This window comes from Phalacrocorax carbo, chromosome 3 (assembly GCF_963921805.1).
Source record: "Phalacrocorax carbo chromosome 3, bPhaCar2.1, whole genome shotgun sequence".
Lineage (NCBI taxonomy): Eukaryota > Metazoa > Chordata > Aves > Suliformes > Phalacrocoracidae > Phalacrocorax > Phalacrocorax carbo.
The window spans coordinates 111,909,521-111,927,648 of NC_087515.1; the positions used below are offsets into that span (position 1 = coordinate 111,909,521).

General features: G+C 36.7%; 1 protein-coding gene across 4 annotated transcripts in view; it reads right to left on the minus strand.

The window, feature by feature from the left end:
• Window positions 1–2,613: 2,613 nt before the first annotated feature.
• The window catches only part of KIDINS220 (kinase D interacting substrate 220), an 83,083-nt gene continuing 67,568 nt past the window's right edge, over window positions 2,614–18,128 (minus strand). For 3 of the 4 annotated variants that reach the window (XM_064448002.1, XM_064448004.1, XM_064448003.1), the window contains 5 exons: window positions 17,132–17,242; window positions 9,592–9,738; window positions 7,708–7,806; window positions 6,316–6,564; window positions 2,614–5,012 (listed from right to left, as the gene is read on the minus strand). In XM_064448002.1, coding sequence (XP_064304072.1) covers window positions 3,741–5,012; window positions 6,316–6,564; window positions 7,708–7,806; window positions 9,592–9,738; window positions 17,132–17,242 — 1,878 coding nt within the window. In that variant the 3' untranslated portion in view covers window positions 2,614–3,740. The remainder of the gene's footprint in view (window positions 5,013–6,315; window positions 6,565–7,707; window positions 7,807–9,591; window positions 9,739–17,131; window positions 17,243–18,128) is intronic. The other variant, XM_064448005.1, reaches the window with a different exon arrangement.

Genomic DNA, 18,128 nt, shown 5'->3' on the forward strand with positions numbered 1-18,128 from the left:
GGACAGACGTGAACAGCAGAACCCCAGACCACTAGAGAAACCACCTGTTTTCAGCATACTGTATAAATCCAAGCTAAGTGTCTCCCAGGAAAGTTTCCCAAAGATTATATAAAAAAAGGATATGAGAAGAAACAAAAAAAAAATTAACAGTATTTGAAAAGAAAACTTAAGAAAGCTGATGACTGAAAATTTACTAACACCACATATATATTCTGCTGCACAGGCAAAGGCATACAGGGTGGCCACATATCCCAGACTGACCAGGACAGGCACAAAATGGAAACCTTTTTCCAGAATCTCCAAGCATTTTTACTATATCATAATTTTGTTGAAAGTTTTACAAGTGAGATATAAGAATATCCCCCTCTCCCTTCCTCATAAATTGCAACCCTGGAAAAAGCTGGCAAATAGCCATAAAAGTCTCACTTAAATCCTGGAATGTTACTTGCATCCAATTCTTCCTTTCAAAACCCATTTATTTTCACCCTACCATGCAAACATATCCAGAACAAGAGGACCAGCCAAACTGTGCTCTTCAGATTCAGTTAGACAAAGAAGTCACAGTTTCAAGTTCCTGTAGTGTTCAGTCATCCAAAATTAGAGTGGATATATAAGCTGTCATTACAAGAGTTCTGGAAAGTGGTGAGTACCAGAAATAAGTTTGCAGTTGTCTTATTGTTTTATACTCTTCATTTATTTCCATTCTCCATGGAACTCTTGGGTTCCATGATTCCCACAAGTCACAGAGCTAACATTTAATATTTCAACACTGGAAATTGTTTATGGGTTCTTAACTCCAAGAATTGTGCAACAAACTAAGCAAGCTAGTAACCATAGCAACTGTGGTAGAGAAAAAATAAGTTTCAGCTATGAAACTGCAGTGTATTTTTAATTCTTGCAAATGCTATTCCTTCATATTTTACATGAGAAAAATTAATTAAACATTACAGTAACTAACATACATATCTATTATGTACTAAAAGACACTTATTACTGTGCTGTATTAAGTATTCCATTCCTCTCCTCTGTTTTCCTCTCTCCCTTTAGCAGAGTACTACACTTTCTTCTGTTTGCTTATGAACGAACACCTGTATAAAAAATTTAAAAAGATGTTTCAGTGGAGAAGAAAAATGCACTCTGTCTAGTTATTTTTATGCAAGTAGATTCTAAGCATCAGTTATATTTACTGTCCTATTAACAAACAGCTTTTGTAGCATACTGTCCTTGAATTGGCTCATATTTTGCTGATTCTAGGAACTTCGCTAGGAAGGCATTAAATAACAAGCCCATGAACACATCTATTATATAAACTACAGCATGCATTACTATATAACACAGCTAAAGCAGATAAAGGAAGCAGGACTGAATCACTGTTTGGAACTGAAATGATTTTAGGTACCGGCATCCCACGCAGGGCACAGATCTACATACCCGAAGAGAGTATTACATTAAGCTCTGTATCATCTTACAGACACTTTGCTTGTAACTATTGTTTCCTAGTGATGGCAAGCAATTGCATTGGTGTTAATGAATGCAAGATAGCGATACTGAAAAGTTTTCCGCTCAACTACCTATTTCAATCCAATTTGGGTATTTTATGAAGACTTGACAGATAAAACTTTCAGGAAGAAAAAGATCTCAAAACCATGTGCAAATTTAAAATTCATCCATTTGGACTATTTGAAGACTTTAACAAGACAAAATGATTTGAACTAATTGCTATCTTTCATCAATACTGTGAATATGTCTAAATGAAGAAGGCTACACTTCTTGGCCTCTCTTACAAAACAATGTTTAAAAGTATCATTCTGTAAAAAGCTTTTACATCCCAAAAATTTCAGAAAGCAAGTGATGTAATTTTTTTCCTTTTTTTTTTTTTAAATAAGACAAACCTAAACAAAAAAACCTGTTCCCAAAGATTCGGCAAAATATCATGAAGCTACACAGGCTTTTGGGGCTTCTTGTTCTGTTTTGTGAGGCTTTTTGGTTAAACTAATCATCTTTCTAACAGATAAAGATACATGTGCACAAGTTTCCAGTACTTCTGTAACACTCATGAGTAAATTTTAATTCAGTCAAATAACGCACCAATTTAACAGGATCCAAAAACGTTCAGATCACCTCTCCAGTCCTGTAAGTACGAGACATCTAAGGAATGAAAAAAAACAAAGCCTAGATAAAGCCGGTTTTTCTCTGTTGACTCTGGCATAGAACAGCATCCTCTTGATTTGGATAACAAAGGCCACACCACATGTCCTGCTGGAGGCATCTGGTTGGAGATACACTCGGACAGAAACAAAGCTGTGCACAACTACCAGCACATGTTAATTGCCACAGACAGCAGGATAAATGCTCTGGACTGGCGGGAGATGGCCACATCTCTGCAGCTCACAGCATTTCCTTTAGAAACATCTGCTTTGGCAATTCTATTTATCAAATGTATTTTTATACTTGATGGTTATTTAGCATTGCATTAAGAATAATATTGTTTTAATGCATTCTTTTTAATTAAATCTGTGAAGTACTTTAACCAAAACAACGTGGATGTAACATTTTTATCAAGTGGGGAAACAAAATGCCACAATAAATAGAAATTTGGACACAAACCCAACATGCCAATTTATTTTTTATTCTCCTTGTACTACCAGAGTCTAGTTTGAACAATTCTTCCTCAAACACATGCACATTTCACTGGACAGTACAAGTATTTGCTACAACAACATTCAGGTACGTTACTTAGATGACATAAAAGTCTTCAAACACTGTACTTCAGAAATAAAGAAGCTGGCATACAGTTCTGATGAGATTCCAAAAAGTATGCATTATTTTAAAAATGGCAAACATTGCTTATTTTTCTTTTAATAACCAAATGATAAACACTGTACCAAGGCAAGATCACGCACAGCAACAGATGCTCCTTAAGTTCAGACATCCCATTCACACTTTAACCTTACAATATTTTAATGGAGCTCAGGCGGTTGCATCTATTTCGACCAGTGACTGCAAAATTATGTACCTATAATAAATAACGGAGCCACCAAATCAATGATAAGGTATTACCTTATAAATAACTGCCAATTCTAATGACACATCAAGACAACATTCCTTACAAACCTTATCACCACTCTACCCAAAGTTCACAAAATCAACAGCAATTACTGAACACAGAGAGAGCAAAAGTGTACATACAGCCAAACAGGTATTGCAACACTTAAATTTCAACATACGTAAGATATGTTGCATACATCAATCTGCTAATTAACACAAAGTTTGATAAGGGTGTCACAGGTTGTGGTACTTAATCTCCTGGCATCTCTTACATCACATGGCAAAGATGCACAGTCTTAACTTTACTTGCAAGTATGCAGATTTAACTGGAATGCTTAGAAGGGATAAGTAATCCATATCCCAACAGAAAAGTAAAATCACATAATAATTGTAATAATTAACCCATACTTACTTCTGTAACATTTGCCCCATACCAAACCTTTGCACAGTGTCTTAACAAAGAACTGGTTTCCATGCTGGCAAGTACTGCTTTTATATGTGGGGAAGGTCTAAAGTAATTTGCTTCTTGTAAAAATTACTACTTCTTTCCAAGAAAATGACTTAAAATAATCAAGACCCTCTATTACAATACTGAAAGCTTGAACTACAGAGCTTAGTGTAAACACACACTGACAAAGGATTCCAAGCAAGCTACAATTCGTGGACATACTCTGTTTTAGCCTGGCTACTTTTTACAGGATACTCTCTCTTTCTTCTCCAAATCCAGCCCCTTCTGAGGCCGTAACAGTGTGGAGCTCTGATGAATCTTTTGAAAGCCTGGTATAACTTGAACGCTGGCTCCGCTTGTGAGCGACACTCTTCAGGTTCTCATTCTGAACCACAGCTGGATTGGAACCGGAGCCAGGGTGCAGGATAATTTGAGGTGAATCTCTGATACCTTGTATTTCTTCAAAATTTTGATTTGCTCGATTATTTGGAGCACTGTTATTATTTAAGGTTACTGTACTAGGGGTTCTATTTAAATTATAGACTTTCTGGCAAGCTGGCCAGTTCTCTTCTGGGCTACTTGCTATCAAGCTGCTTTCAGAAGGGCTCTTCTTATCTTCTGAGCAAATAGACATGCGAACCACAGCTGGATCTTGAAGGCCACTAAGGCTGTGTGGAATCCCTCTCTTTCCACTGTGACTGTCATCTTCAAGCTCAATGAGATTCGCCTTTTCAAGCTGTGAATCATCTGCTCCTTCGTTATGGAGGGAATGATTTGGAGAACTTTCGTTGGACCTTACACCAGAGTCAGATGAATCTTTTTTATCCAAAAGGGCATCTGTCAAATATTCCTTTGCTTTGATGAAGGTTCTAATAGGTTCAGATCCATGTTCTGGAGATTTGGGCTGCTTCTCTATTTTGCCATCTGTTTTCTTATCTTTACCTTCCTTAAGAAGCGGAGTATTATCTGATTCCTCAGTTCCTGACTCATCTTCATCACTTGGAAGTTTCTGATACCGGAGAGTAACTCCCTTAAGCTTTAAATCTGCAGCCTGGAAAATACTTGTTCTTTCTGAAGACTTCTTTCCTGGGAGAAGCTTGGAACCAGATTGATCAGATTTTTCATCTTCTTCAGTAATAGGATCCAAAGGAGATGCATCATTAGTAGAAACACCTGATGTACTGTAATCAACAACATCATTCCTCTTCAGCAAGAAGGACTTTCTTCCATCATCTTGTTTCTGTTCACCATCTTTTCCTTTCTCCTGTTCTGCACTGGAATGCAAGGAACCCCCTGATGTACTCTGCCCCATATAGAAAGCACTTGAGCTATGAGGGGATGACCTACCACTTACTGTAGTAGAATTGGCACCTCCTTCTAACTGTGACATCTGAGCAATATACTCTCTGTATGCATCTCTGTATTCTGCCTGGACCTTGTCAGTAAGCTTTGATATTTCAATACTAGAATCTTGAGAGTTAAGACTTGAAAGACTTGGAGTTCTACGAGTTTGTGACTGAAAAAAAAAAAAGAACAGAGAGATTTTTTACTTTTACTGATCTTTTTAAATTAAATAACTCAAAGCACCAAGTATGCGGTTAAATGATTTTTTTTTTTGTCGCTGTGAATAGATTACACAAGTGAAATTGTCAATGCTATAATTAAGATATGCTTACTATAGTAATATATATGCAATCACATACACATTCACTGAACTTACAAAATATTCTTATTGTTGGTCCCATAACAGAAGATTTCCACATTTTAACCAGTGGCCTTGAGGCTAACTCTTTTGAGTATGTAACAATTGAGTTTGTATGTCAAGATGGATTTTTCTAATACATTGTTGTACATTTACAAAATTAGCATTTTATATTAGAAAGACAGCAAGAGTTCATGTAAATGCTGAACATGTCTCAAAAACATTTTTAGAAGATCCCCATCCTACACACTTCAATATATCCTGGCAAAATTCCACTGCATATAGCTGATTTCAGAAAAAATCTCTCTCTGGTATATATATATATCCCAAACCTCTTTTCAGTGATAATTTTGAATATTAAAAATATCACCTATAGCTAGTAATTTGGGGTGTCTTCCTATTTTGATGCACCTTCAAGATTTTCTAATTTATACTTCCAAACATAAAAAAGCTGCTACATGTTTGGTTTGGGTTTTTTGTTTTGTTTTGTTTTTGAATTTCAATCACTATTTAGGTATCAACCGATTTATTTCTTAAAAAGGACAAAAGCAAAGCACACACTTGGGGTGATTTCATAAGGTACAGAAGAAAATTGAGCATAACTTATGGCAGAAACCATAGCTCAAGAAGGATGTCACAGCTCTGGAGTCTATGAATAGATTATGCATTGTCAGGACAAGGCTCTGATATCACAGAGGACTGTAGTTTGTTTAGACAAAACCCAATTCATGGATCTGTAACCCTTTGAATAGCATAACATCTGGCTAGCACACAGCTAACCTATTTCATGCACAAAGTCCGAATACTACGATAAACAGCAATCTTGCAGGACGCTGCCCTAAGGTAGATGAGAAAAGCATGATAGCTTTGAACTTCCCTCTTGAAAAGCAATTGCCGGAACAGATTAATAGTTTTCAGATGTCAAGGACTAAAGACAGACTCAGAGAGCGTGGTTAGAGTATACATCTCTGCAAAACTGGCCTTTGAGAAGTCTGAGAACTGAAAGTACCTGAACTGTCACAGCAGACTTATTGCTTGACCTGTCTGAATCCAAGAATGGAAAAAACCCTTTACTATACAGGTAAGCAAGCAGAATACACATTTCTCTGTTAAATACCTGCCAACTTAAGTTACTATGGCGTGGAGGAGCTTCATCAAGACCAATTGTGTTGAGTTCTTCAAAGCTGAAGTTAAGTGTGTAGGGAGCTTGACCAGAAAGCCCTGTAAGCTCCGTGTGAGGCAACTCAGTGTTATGCACAGGACGACGAGTAAGTTCACTATGAGGCATCGCAGTGGTAACATGCTCAGTTGTTCCACGAGGATCTTCTTGAACAGCCTGATTTTCCGAATTTCTCATTTCAAGTATCTTAACACACAAGAAGAGACAGTAGAAGTATAATTATATGAATAGAAGTTCTCAAAATTGTTAAAGAAGAATTTATTAAAAATAGGAACAAGGAATTCACATCTGTAGAAGCGTGCTTGCATATGTGGTTGTGATCACGGAGGAGTACGAAGAAAAAAATCTGTTCACAGATCTAGTGCATTCATTGTCTTTAACTGCAAATCACATTTTAATATTTAAGAATTTTTTTGTATTTACGAATTATTTTTATTACTGCTCAGACCCTTAAAAGAACTCATATGCCACAAAACACAAATTCTTGTAAAACTAAGTGATAAATTACAAATTTAAAAGCAAAACCAAACATGTTTTATAAGCTTAATCAACCTGAATCCAACAATAAATCTCACCTTGTAATTCTCAGCGATTTCAAGACTGATTTAGCAGTTGAGAGACATACTGTTATTTTCAAAAATAAAACTGGCAATGTACTAAAAATACTTAAGAGAAAACACAGTTCTCTGCGATGCATAACCCTCACTGTAAAACTGTCATTTACTCTCAAACCAGGAGGAGGGAAATGGAGGAAATTAGATATCTATATATACGCTTCAATAACAGCACGCAATGCAGCATTCTTGCACTACATAAGTATGTGTCAATCAAATATTGTACATCTATCGCATTGGCTTGAGTTTTAGCTTAAGTTTCTTTAAAAATTATGCTTATGCCATTGTGTGCCATCATCTCTAACAGCCCGGCTGCCCACTTCCACACACTAATATACTTTGAAGTCCCTAACTTTTAGCAGAAGGACAGATGCTTCAAAGAGAATTAAGTTCTGACAATTTCATTAAAATAGGCAAATTTGAAAAGGGAAAAGGGAACCCATGCAGGAAAAGCAGATCTTATAAAAAGAGAAGGCAAAACTTCAGAGTTCACAATCAATTAATAATCACAATAAATCACAGGCAACCAGTTCTTCATTAAAGTGCTTAAGACGAAAAGACAAAGTAACAAAATAATAAATGCATGCATGTTTTAAGATGATACTTATAATTTTAAAGATTATAATAACAAGATAGCAACAGGAAAGAAAAAGATAAGGTTCATAATGAAAAATACTGATTTATGATGACCTGAATACTGAGGAGAAAGTCTTACCATGCTCCTGAACAGGTGCCAATCACCAAAATTCATATTCATTTCTTTTTTCAGTTCATCAATGTTGCACTGAGCCAAGACACGGCCATTTATATTTGCCTAAAACAATAAAGCTAAATAATGTAAATTACTGATACAAGACTTACAGAATGGCAGTAATAAACTGAAAAGGTAATTAAAATTGGATATATTGATGGGGGCTACTAGTGAAATTCCCCAACATCACTCTTAAGTCGAATCCTATATACTAAACACATTAATAATAAAAGAGTATTTATTGATGATTGCTGATGGACAAGAACTACCTATGTGTAATGAAAAAATGAAAATATTAAACCCATCAAAAATGTGCATATGAAAGGTGGTATGATTGTGTTCTATAAACAGACATAAGGAAACAACACATCAGTGGTAGAAGATTTCACAGACAATATACCACATTCGTCTGCCTACTTTTCTCAGACTCAGGACACAAATGGACTGCAGACACCCAAGTATCTGAAGATAATCAGTTAAGTCCTAGGCATCATCTGACCCCTGGTTTGTGGCATCTAAGATCAAGAATGACCCCCATCAAGTTCCCTCCCTGCATAAACATAGGCTTACATTCCTCCCATCATCAGAAATACCCAAGGTTAGAAGACTAGACTTCTTCCTAATTTTCATCATCATTCAGAGGTCAACCAGAAGTGCCTAAACACCATCTACATTTCAGGAAGGTGATTCCTTATGTTAGGCATGTTTATATAGTGCTTAACTTCCAACAGCACTAAATTTAATACAGAACAATTTTCATCACATAACAGTGAGAGGTATTTCTCTTTATACGATGTATCAGTAGATGGACAGATCATAAAAGAGGAACCATGTCTTGGGAGAGTAGCCACAAAATGGAATACCCAAGTTAAGAGCTCTGCTCAGTCTGAGGGATCTCGGTGGTTTTGTTCCCAGATCCCAGCAGACGGTCTTACTCAATCCAGGAAAAAAGACCTGGCTGAGGCATTTTCATTCTTCCTTTTTACACGATATCACTTGTAGTAAGAAATGCAAGAATATAAATAAAAGGAATCTCATTAGCGATAACTGATGAGCACCTTCTTTTAGCACTCTAGAGCCACCGGAGCAACTGGAACTCTTTGCGGCTACACTTAATGAGCTGCAATCTGACATCCTACGTCTTGCTTTAAGCAACATTGCTGAAGCTTCCTATGATAAACCTGTCTCTCGATCCTTGAATCAACATCCTCCTGTATTTTTTAAAGACATCATAGGTAATTGGGACAAAGCGAGCTCAGCAAAAACGTTCACTAATGACAACCTTCGTATTCTTCTTTCTTTGTAAAAGGAGCACACAGAATGGTGGAAAAAAGTAATAATGACAAAAATGATTGTGCTAATGTCTCAGAGAAAAAAACAGTAACAAAAATGTACAGTGGCCTTTTTCTGAAGGAAATAGATGTGGAATGTGATAAGAATAATGGAACCATCTTCACCACTCTTTACAACAGAGGAGATGTGCCAATTTCTCAGGGGGGAAAAGAAAGGGGGGGATGTTGCTACCTGAATATAGAACACATTTGCAACCCTATTTATCTACACATGGTGATTTTGAAAACGTTTTTCTTGCTTCTTTTCTCAAAATAACCAGCCTCATCAGGATTTACATTTCTGAGTCTGTTTTTCCTTCTTGAGAGAGAGCGTTTTCTCTGAAAAAAAACATGTTTATATTAAAACGTCCTCCAAACTTTGCAGGCATAGAAGTTAGGATGTTGTTTTGACATTTGATGTGTTTCAATAAACATTTTCAAGAAAGGAGGCAACTAGATATTAGCTTTTCCTGGTCTATCTCCGTGTTTAGATTAATTAATGAAATTCAGCTGATACCTTTCTTATAGTTGCAGAGTACTGCGGTAGCATGCTCTGATCCAGGCCATCTATCTGCTTTAGCTTCTCACACACAGCTTCCACACTCATTGCGCTCAGAGACACGTGTGATACTCCTGCAGTCGATCCTGTGCCTGCTCCCGCTCCCTGTAAGAAGTGAGAAAATGTGCACGTGTTCAAATACTCAGTACAACCAGAATTTCCCAACACACACTAACAAAAAAAAAAAAAAAAATCAAGCTGTGTTCAACTACATTTTAAAATTAAAAGATGAGAATAGGAATGCATGGGCATTTTTAATTAATATCAGAATATCTATATATTGGGAAACATTTATTGTAGGTATTTATATGAGAAAACCCACAGCATCTTGAGTTCTGCTTATGTGAGAAAATAACTCTCAAATAATTTCCTTAAAATAAGAAAAGCGACATAAAAATCAGAAACATTAAGTAAGGGTTAATCCATTTCAAATGCACCTTTACTCAGACTTTCCCCCTGATTTCAGTAGTTAATTTGGTTTTGGGTCTTTTGGGTTTGGGGTTGGTTTTTTTTGTTGGTGTTTGTGTGTGTGTTTTTTTTTTTGTTTGGTTTGGCTTTGTTTTTTTAATAATGCAGATACAACTTAGCTCTTCCTGCCTTAAAAACTCCTGGTTTAGTATCAGACAAAGATGACCTAAACTATAACTCCTCAATTACATGGATTAATTGGGCAATTTTAGCAACATCCGTCCATTTTCCAGAGGCTCCTTCAGCTCCATTCATGTAATATCAGCCAAGGAGCTGTGTAACGCAGTACAGGAACGCAGAGCAGTAGTGCCACTGCCCTCCAAGATACTATGAGGATGCTTCATGTATCTCAAACTTTGGCAAGATTTGGGTAGAAATTATTCACAGAAGTCTGTAACACAGAAGTTGCCCTGTTAATGTTGCCAGCTTCTGGGATTTCAAAGAAAGTGTGGAAAAACAAAAGAAATGAATCTGTATGGCAGTCAGTATACTAAGAGAGTATGGCCTCAAAAAACCCCACATTCTCCCTGGATGGGGACCTGTGCATTAAGTAGGAGCAAAGTGCAAAGCTCGAAACAATTATGCTAGTTATTCCAAATGCCTAAAAGCAAAATCAGAGCCAGTTCTATCAGCTATGAAATACTGTAACACCCTCCTCCTGGGAAGGAGGTTGCACCCTCCCCTTTTTCTGAACATGAAGTTTTGGGTTCAGCACTGCAGACCAGGCACCAAACAAAGCTAATTTTGGGAGGATGCACAAGAGCTTCTAAAGCTTCAGAGCTCATCATCACATGCATAAATCCTGGGAAGCGAAAGTGTATTTTGACTATCCAGAGTTCAATTAATCAAGTTTTACTATATTCCTCAAATCACCAATGAGATTGTTTTCATAGCTGCAATACTTCTTTCCATTTTTATTTAATTACTTCAAATTCTGAAATATTAAATTTATAGATCTGAATATATTGCTTATGAAAACCAAGGATTATCACATAGAATGGCACTTACCATATCTGAATTATCTAAACCAGGATATTTAAGAAGAATTTATTCAACTATTTATTCAACTCCCTCAGTAAATTTGCAGACGGCACGAAGATGGGTGGAAGTGTTGGTCTGCTGGAGGGCAGGAAGGCCCTACAGAGGGACCTGGACAGGCTGGATCATTGGGCCGGAGCCAACGGTATGAGATTCAACAAGGCCAAGTGCTGGGTCCTGCACTTGGGTCACAACAACCCCATGCAACGCTACAGGCTTGGGGCAGAGTGGCTGGAGAGCTGCCTGGAGGAAAAGGACCTGGGGGTGTTGGTTGACAGCTGGCTGAACATGAGCCAGCAGCGTGCCCAGGTGGCCAAGGCGGCCAATGGCATCCTGGCTTGTATCAGGAATAGTGTGGCCAGCAGGAGCAGGGAGGTGATCGTGCCCCTGTACTCGGCACTGGTGAGGCCGCACCTCAAATCCTGTGTTCAGTTTTGGGCCCCTCAATACAAGAAAGACATTGAGGTGCTGGAGCGTGTCCAAAGAAGGGCAACGAAGCTGGTGAAGGGTCTGGAGAACAAGTCTTATAAGGAGTGGCTGAGGGAGCTGGGGTTGTTTAGTCTGAAGAAGAGGAGGCTGAGGGGAGACCTTATCGCTCTCTACAACTACCTGAAAGGAGGTTTTAGCGAGGTGGGGATCGGACTCTTCTCCCTAGTAACAAGCGATAGGACGAGAGGAAATGGCCTCAAGCTGCGCCAGGGGAAGTTTAGGTTGGATATTAGGAAAAACTTCTTCACCGAAAGGGTTGTCAAACATTGGAAGAGGCTGCCCAGGGAGGTGGTTGAGTCTCTATCCCCGGAGGTATTTAAAAGAAGGGTAGACGTGGCGCTTGAGGATATGGTTTAGCGGTGGACTTGGCAGTGATAGGTTAGTGGTTGGACTCGATGACCTTAAGGGTCTTTTCCAACCTTAACGATTCTATGATTCTATGATTAATTCCAAGGCAGCAATCCAAAACCCCACTATCCACTACCATTTAACCTCAGAGTTATTTCTAACTTACTGTTGTCAGACATATCCCGATCTGGGAGGCAGGCATGCTAAGCTACTCTGAGTTTCAAAGTTTAGATGCCGTTACACGTAATTCCCCTGAAGTTCTCTGCCAAATGTTCTTGCAGTGGACTTAAAACTGGAAAACTATCAGCTTCACTCAAGAACACTACAAGAGGTTGTGGGGAATCTAAGCCTAGCAGTTTGCACACTAGCCTGAGAACAGAGCTGGGGCACTAACCTTTGTTCCTTTGACCTGTTACTTTTCAGATCCTGCAACGTCTCCCAGATCAGGTGCCTACACTACCTGAGTAGTTATTATATTAGGCATCTAAAGGAGGAAATCTAGGTCTTAATATAGTCTGATTTTTAGCACAGCTAAAATCTTTATCATGTTAAGGATATAAGCCAACCATCACACTGATCAAGAGGACAGGAAGATGCTTCATCCAGAAACTATTTATCACATCCTACGCTTTTATGAACAACTCTGGTTTTCCTCTGTGAAAAAAAAATCACTTTGAGTTTTTCTCTAGAATACCAGTTTTGTCTATTATTTCCCCATAAACACACGATTTCCTATTGGTATGAGTTAGATAATACATCAATAAAGAAAAGATATTAAGTTAATTCAAATCTTAATTATTTTTTGAAAGAAAGCTTATCAATTGAAATAAAAGAAACCATTATAGCCAAAATTACATTGTGGCACTACTATAATAAACGATCCCTAAGCAATGTGTGTAAGCAATTGCCTTTCTTCTCTGAATCTATTAAATACGTTATCTATCATACATCTACAAATAAATGAAAGTTTTAAACACTTCCAATTTAACAGACCTCCTTCAGATCAAAATATTTTTTTAACAGTCAAGAACAAGTCATTCTTCCTGCATGCATTAGGAGTTAGTTTAGAAACTCTTCTTTCTGTGTATAAAAAAATGCAGAAAAGCATTTAAATATTTAGACTATTTTTGTTAGAGTGTGAACTGTTTGAAATAGATGCATATTAATCCAAATAATTCTTTATAAAAAGCAGTCTCCAAAGAATAAGTAATGTAATAGCTTTAGGGATACTGTCATCAAGTAAGTGAATTAAAACTGTACTTAAACTGACACATTTTTCAGCCTTAGTGGTTTTGTTAAAGATGCTTAAAGAACATTAGTCTGAAAGTATTTGCCATGCAAAAGCTAAAAGCAGCTTGTCAAAACAAACCTCAAGGCTAGTAATGAGCATTAGTTTACAGACAGCCCAGCATGAAGTGCCAGTATGATAGCTTCTGAAATGACTCTGAAAGAAGTGAATGATAATTCACAGAAAATGGCTGTACCTGTCTGTTTTTGTTTAACCCAGACTCACAGGGCTTTGAAAAAAGGACAAAACAGAATGAAAAGAAACAACAGCTTAAAGCAACATCAGAAAGGTTGAACATACAGATGACATGCTCTGAAGTAAACAGAGGAAAGCAGTGTTAGGAGAGAAACAGGATATTCTCATAATGTGATGAAACTTTTAAGACTGACCTTCAGAATACATATACATTTACATATATTTAGTATGTGCTATACAAATACTGTTTTCCTGTGGCAGACCACTCCATTTAGTACTTGTAAAAAAGCAACACTTGCTGTATTTTGTTTGCATAAAGGTTTTACACTATGTTTCTGATGGAAAATCCTGCTTTTCACGAAACATTCTCCTGCCATTTCAAAATCACATTATACCACCAATGTATCTCAAAAAATTTTGAAATCTTGTATCTAAGCACCCACCACCACCACACCACCCCACCCCTCAAAAGCAAACCACCACCCCCCACAGAACTCAAAAGGTGCTTCTTTTAAGAACAAATATTCAAAGCACAAAAATGCTACATGAAAGCACCTGGAAAATCCTTATAAGAAAACTCCCATGCCACACACACTGATTCATGCTCAAACTTTTGGAAAGCACTTCCAGTTCTTAATGAGTTTTGTATGTTTAACTACACTACATGCTCTGAGTCACGTTAGTTCTCATTCAAAGCACACATACTACATCTTAAGGTATTATATGTTCAATGCAGTATGAAAACTGTATCTAAACAAAGTAATCATATTGCAGCAAGCTGCATCCTAGCTAGCCATAATTAACAATGCAAACTAAAGCACACAATTAAGTTTATCACAGATAACCACTGCTAATGCTTGTTTCAATTCTAACATAACAGGAGATACTACTAACAGATATTCGTTATGCTACAATCCAATGATTGTACAGTAAAGTCAGCAGAAATGCGTTTTTGCCTCCACCACAGACGTGCAGAGGTTGACATCTTAAGTCAAACCTATTCTCATTAGTGATGTAAGCTGGTACCCTAAAATTTGCAATGCACCTTCATGTTGATACAGGTACTTAGATGGTATTGGTAAACTTACCAGTTTGACATCTGGTCTGATACATTTAGTAAACTAAACTACAGTCTGAGATAGAAAAGTTTGATCAGCAGCAACAGAATCCAAATATAGTAGGTCACAGAAGCCAAACTATTGATACAGGATGACTGGTCTCAAAATAGACTGAAATAGTCTATTCTGTTCTAATACCATAACCTGACTAACAACATTCTTGCAAACTATCCAATAAATTAAAAAAAAAATAATCAAAATTTCAGGTTTACACTGTAGTTATATACTGCTATGTCTTAGAAAAGTGTATGATCTGATGTGTGTACCACACAGATTCACAGTAGTATAAATTAAACGCAGAAATAGATCTAATAATATCCTCCATTACCATTATTTCAAATAAAGTTTCCTTTTAATATTTTAACTCCTGGATTTTCTTACCTACAGCCACTAGACTACATAACTTAGATGAGTCTTTCAAATTGCTGCTTGAAACTGCAGCCTACATGTGTTAAGATACACACTCAGGACAGCGAGCAGAAGAGCAACCAGGTCCAGGTCTTCTGTTGGAGCTCATTCACTGCTTTGCCTTGAGATTAAATCCCACTTTTCCAGTCCTGCATCCCTTCTCACACTCACACTTCAGCCATCACTCTACTACTTTCTCAAAAGGCCTTACTTTTTCTCCTTGCACTGACAAGCTGCAAAGGACTGGGAAGAGATGGGATACTGAGATAAGGAATCCAGCACAGGGAAAGCATCAGCATCTCAAAAATATACTACCAGAAAAACTTACGCTGAAGATATCCCTACACAAAAGGTAGCTAATGACCTGGAAGAGAGAACTGTAGGGTACATTTTCCATTGCATTGCCCATACATGGGTGCTCAGTGAAGGTTACGTGCAGTTAAATAGTTCTGGAATTTGTGAGGGTTTCTTTTCATTGCACAACAATGGAAAGACATTTTTGCAGTTATTTACTAGAAGAAAAAATAACCGAGATGGAACTATAAATGTTGCCAACAATTAGTGGCAGCAAGTATTAAGAGAATGGTGACAGTCATATTAACCTCTGTGCTTTAGTAATAAATCATGATTTTCCATCAATTCCCACAGTTAGAGTTAAAACAGATACCCATAAAGAAGACACCTTCATGTGAATACTTAGGATAAAACAACAAGTCATGGAAAAGGTAGATGTTAGCATTCTGACTCAAGAATAAGCTCATGACCAGCATTTTTTTTTTTTTTAATTTCTATCAAAAGTTGCTTTATACTGTGTTAGCTGTAATGGCTTTATGTCCCAACTAAAGTAATATGGATCAGGCGAGAGCGCTGACTGAAGCAGAAAAAATACAGTTACGTCTTTCCAAAAATCTAAGTACTGAATGACTAGCTGTCATTCTTCACACCATTTAGCTACCACAACACACTTTTTACTGAAAGCTCTCCACAGCTACTGAGAAAGGCAAGGGGAAACTACAGGGGAAAAATATAATACATCTTATAAGTGAAATATTAGCTCTTAAATTCATTCATGAACTACATTAGTTTTCAACTACTCTATTTGCCCACCAAAGCCACTGATGCAGTGTTAGTGAACTGCAGTTATGATTAATGCAGACTCATTACTGCTGAAAAAGCAATGAGATGCTAAAATTTCCACACCACATGACTACTCATTTACCATTGAGGGGTCTGTGGGTGAAGGAAGCCCCTCATCAGCATCCTCCTTGATAACATCCTAACAACAACAAAATATTATGGTTTGGGTAAAATGATCAAGGGCTCAACAAAAATTATGAAGTAAACAGTGAATGAGATTGATCTCAAAATAATACATAGTTCAAGAGAAACACATTTGTTTTCCTTAAGTGATTAAAGATTTTACCACCTTTTAATAGCTTTGCTTATTGTATCAATATTGTAGAAATAAACTGATTGACAAGTGAAGCTTTTACTTTTTTAGCTTTCCTTAGTTCTTAATTCCGTTTGAACAGCCATCTGTCCGTAAAATACATACTATTAAATAGGAATTTTATTTTTGTATAGGAAGCTAGAAAAGTGTGCTTGTTTTTCCTTCTCAATGTGTAAATAAAGTTGAATTATATGTACTTACAAAACCAAGCTACAACTAATGCATACTTAAGATAAAATGTATTTTGTTTTACTTTAAATATTTAAAACATTCCCTTTAACATTTTACTTTGGCCTTCCAATTTCTAGTATTCCCTATGACATTAAAGGATGTAATTTATCTTATAAAATTTGAATGTAAATTTGCAAGCAGCACTCTTTCTTACAATATGACACTGTGTCAATTTCTTTACTCTAGCACAGCTAGCATTTTCATTAAAATGTTTTCCTGACAGTATTACAGGTCACACTTCTCTAATCTTGACACCTGGATGTTAGAATTAGAAATTAGAGAGGAAAACCAAAGTTAAAACAAAATACATTTTACATTACATGTTAATAACACCTTTGCTTAAACTATTTGTAGCGTAGAGCTTGTACTTGTCTAATAGTGAATCATCAATAATAACCTTCATTTTAATTACTTGCTATATTTATTGTCTAGGTTAGTATTTGAATTATTCTTCAAAATACTTACTAGGCCATTGTTCTGATCTCTGGACAAACTCGTTTTTAGTGGTGGACGTGAGATGAGATGAGAACTGCCAGGGTAATACCTTGGCATGTAAAGATATGGGGCAAAGAATGGCTATGGAAAAAAAAAAAAATGTAACAAAAAAGGGACAAACAATTACACAAATCAAAATGTAATAATAAAATAAAACTTATTTCAACAAAACATCCTCTAGTTGAGTTTAATAAAGTGAAAAATAGCATTTACTAACAGCTTTCTACACTTTTTGCATTGAACAGAAAACAATCAAAAGCTCTGGAGTGAGTTCTTCAAAATCCCTCAGCGCCAATGGGTGCTCTGGTGCAATGTTCTGGAGGAACAGAGTTGGAGTGGGTTGGGTAGGTACACTCTAACATCTGTTCTGAGTACGGGAACAGGATCATTTAAGGATAACTCTGAAAATTTCACTCTCTCAGACCTGCTAAACCCCAAATTAGATGCTCAGTAAAACTTACAATGTTTCATAATACTGAAGACAATTGTAGCAAAAGAAGAAAATGATATGTAACAGCATCATTGAAACTTCCGTATTTGTGGTAACCAATCCGGAGACTTCCACAAATACTAGATTTTATAAATCTATAAATAGATTCTTATAGCAGACAATACTGGAGCTTTGTTTTGTTGGAAATACGTGAATGCACGTTGTTCAATACAAATACCATTTTAAAGGACAATGTTAGCTATCATAAAACAAATATCAGAAACATTTTTTAAGAATAGAAATACTTCGTTCTTCCTCCACAAATACCAGTTAACTCTAATAATGATTTTTATAACCAGGTTCCTTTTTTACTAACAAATTTCAAGAAAATGAGACTTTTGGAAACTTAGTGTTTATCAGCACATCAGTGTAAAGGGTCCAGATGAGAACTCTGGCTTTTAATAAAGTCACTTCTAGATAATAGAGAGATGTCAAAATTACAGATATACTTCCAACAGAGGACTCCATATATGCCAA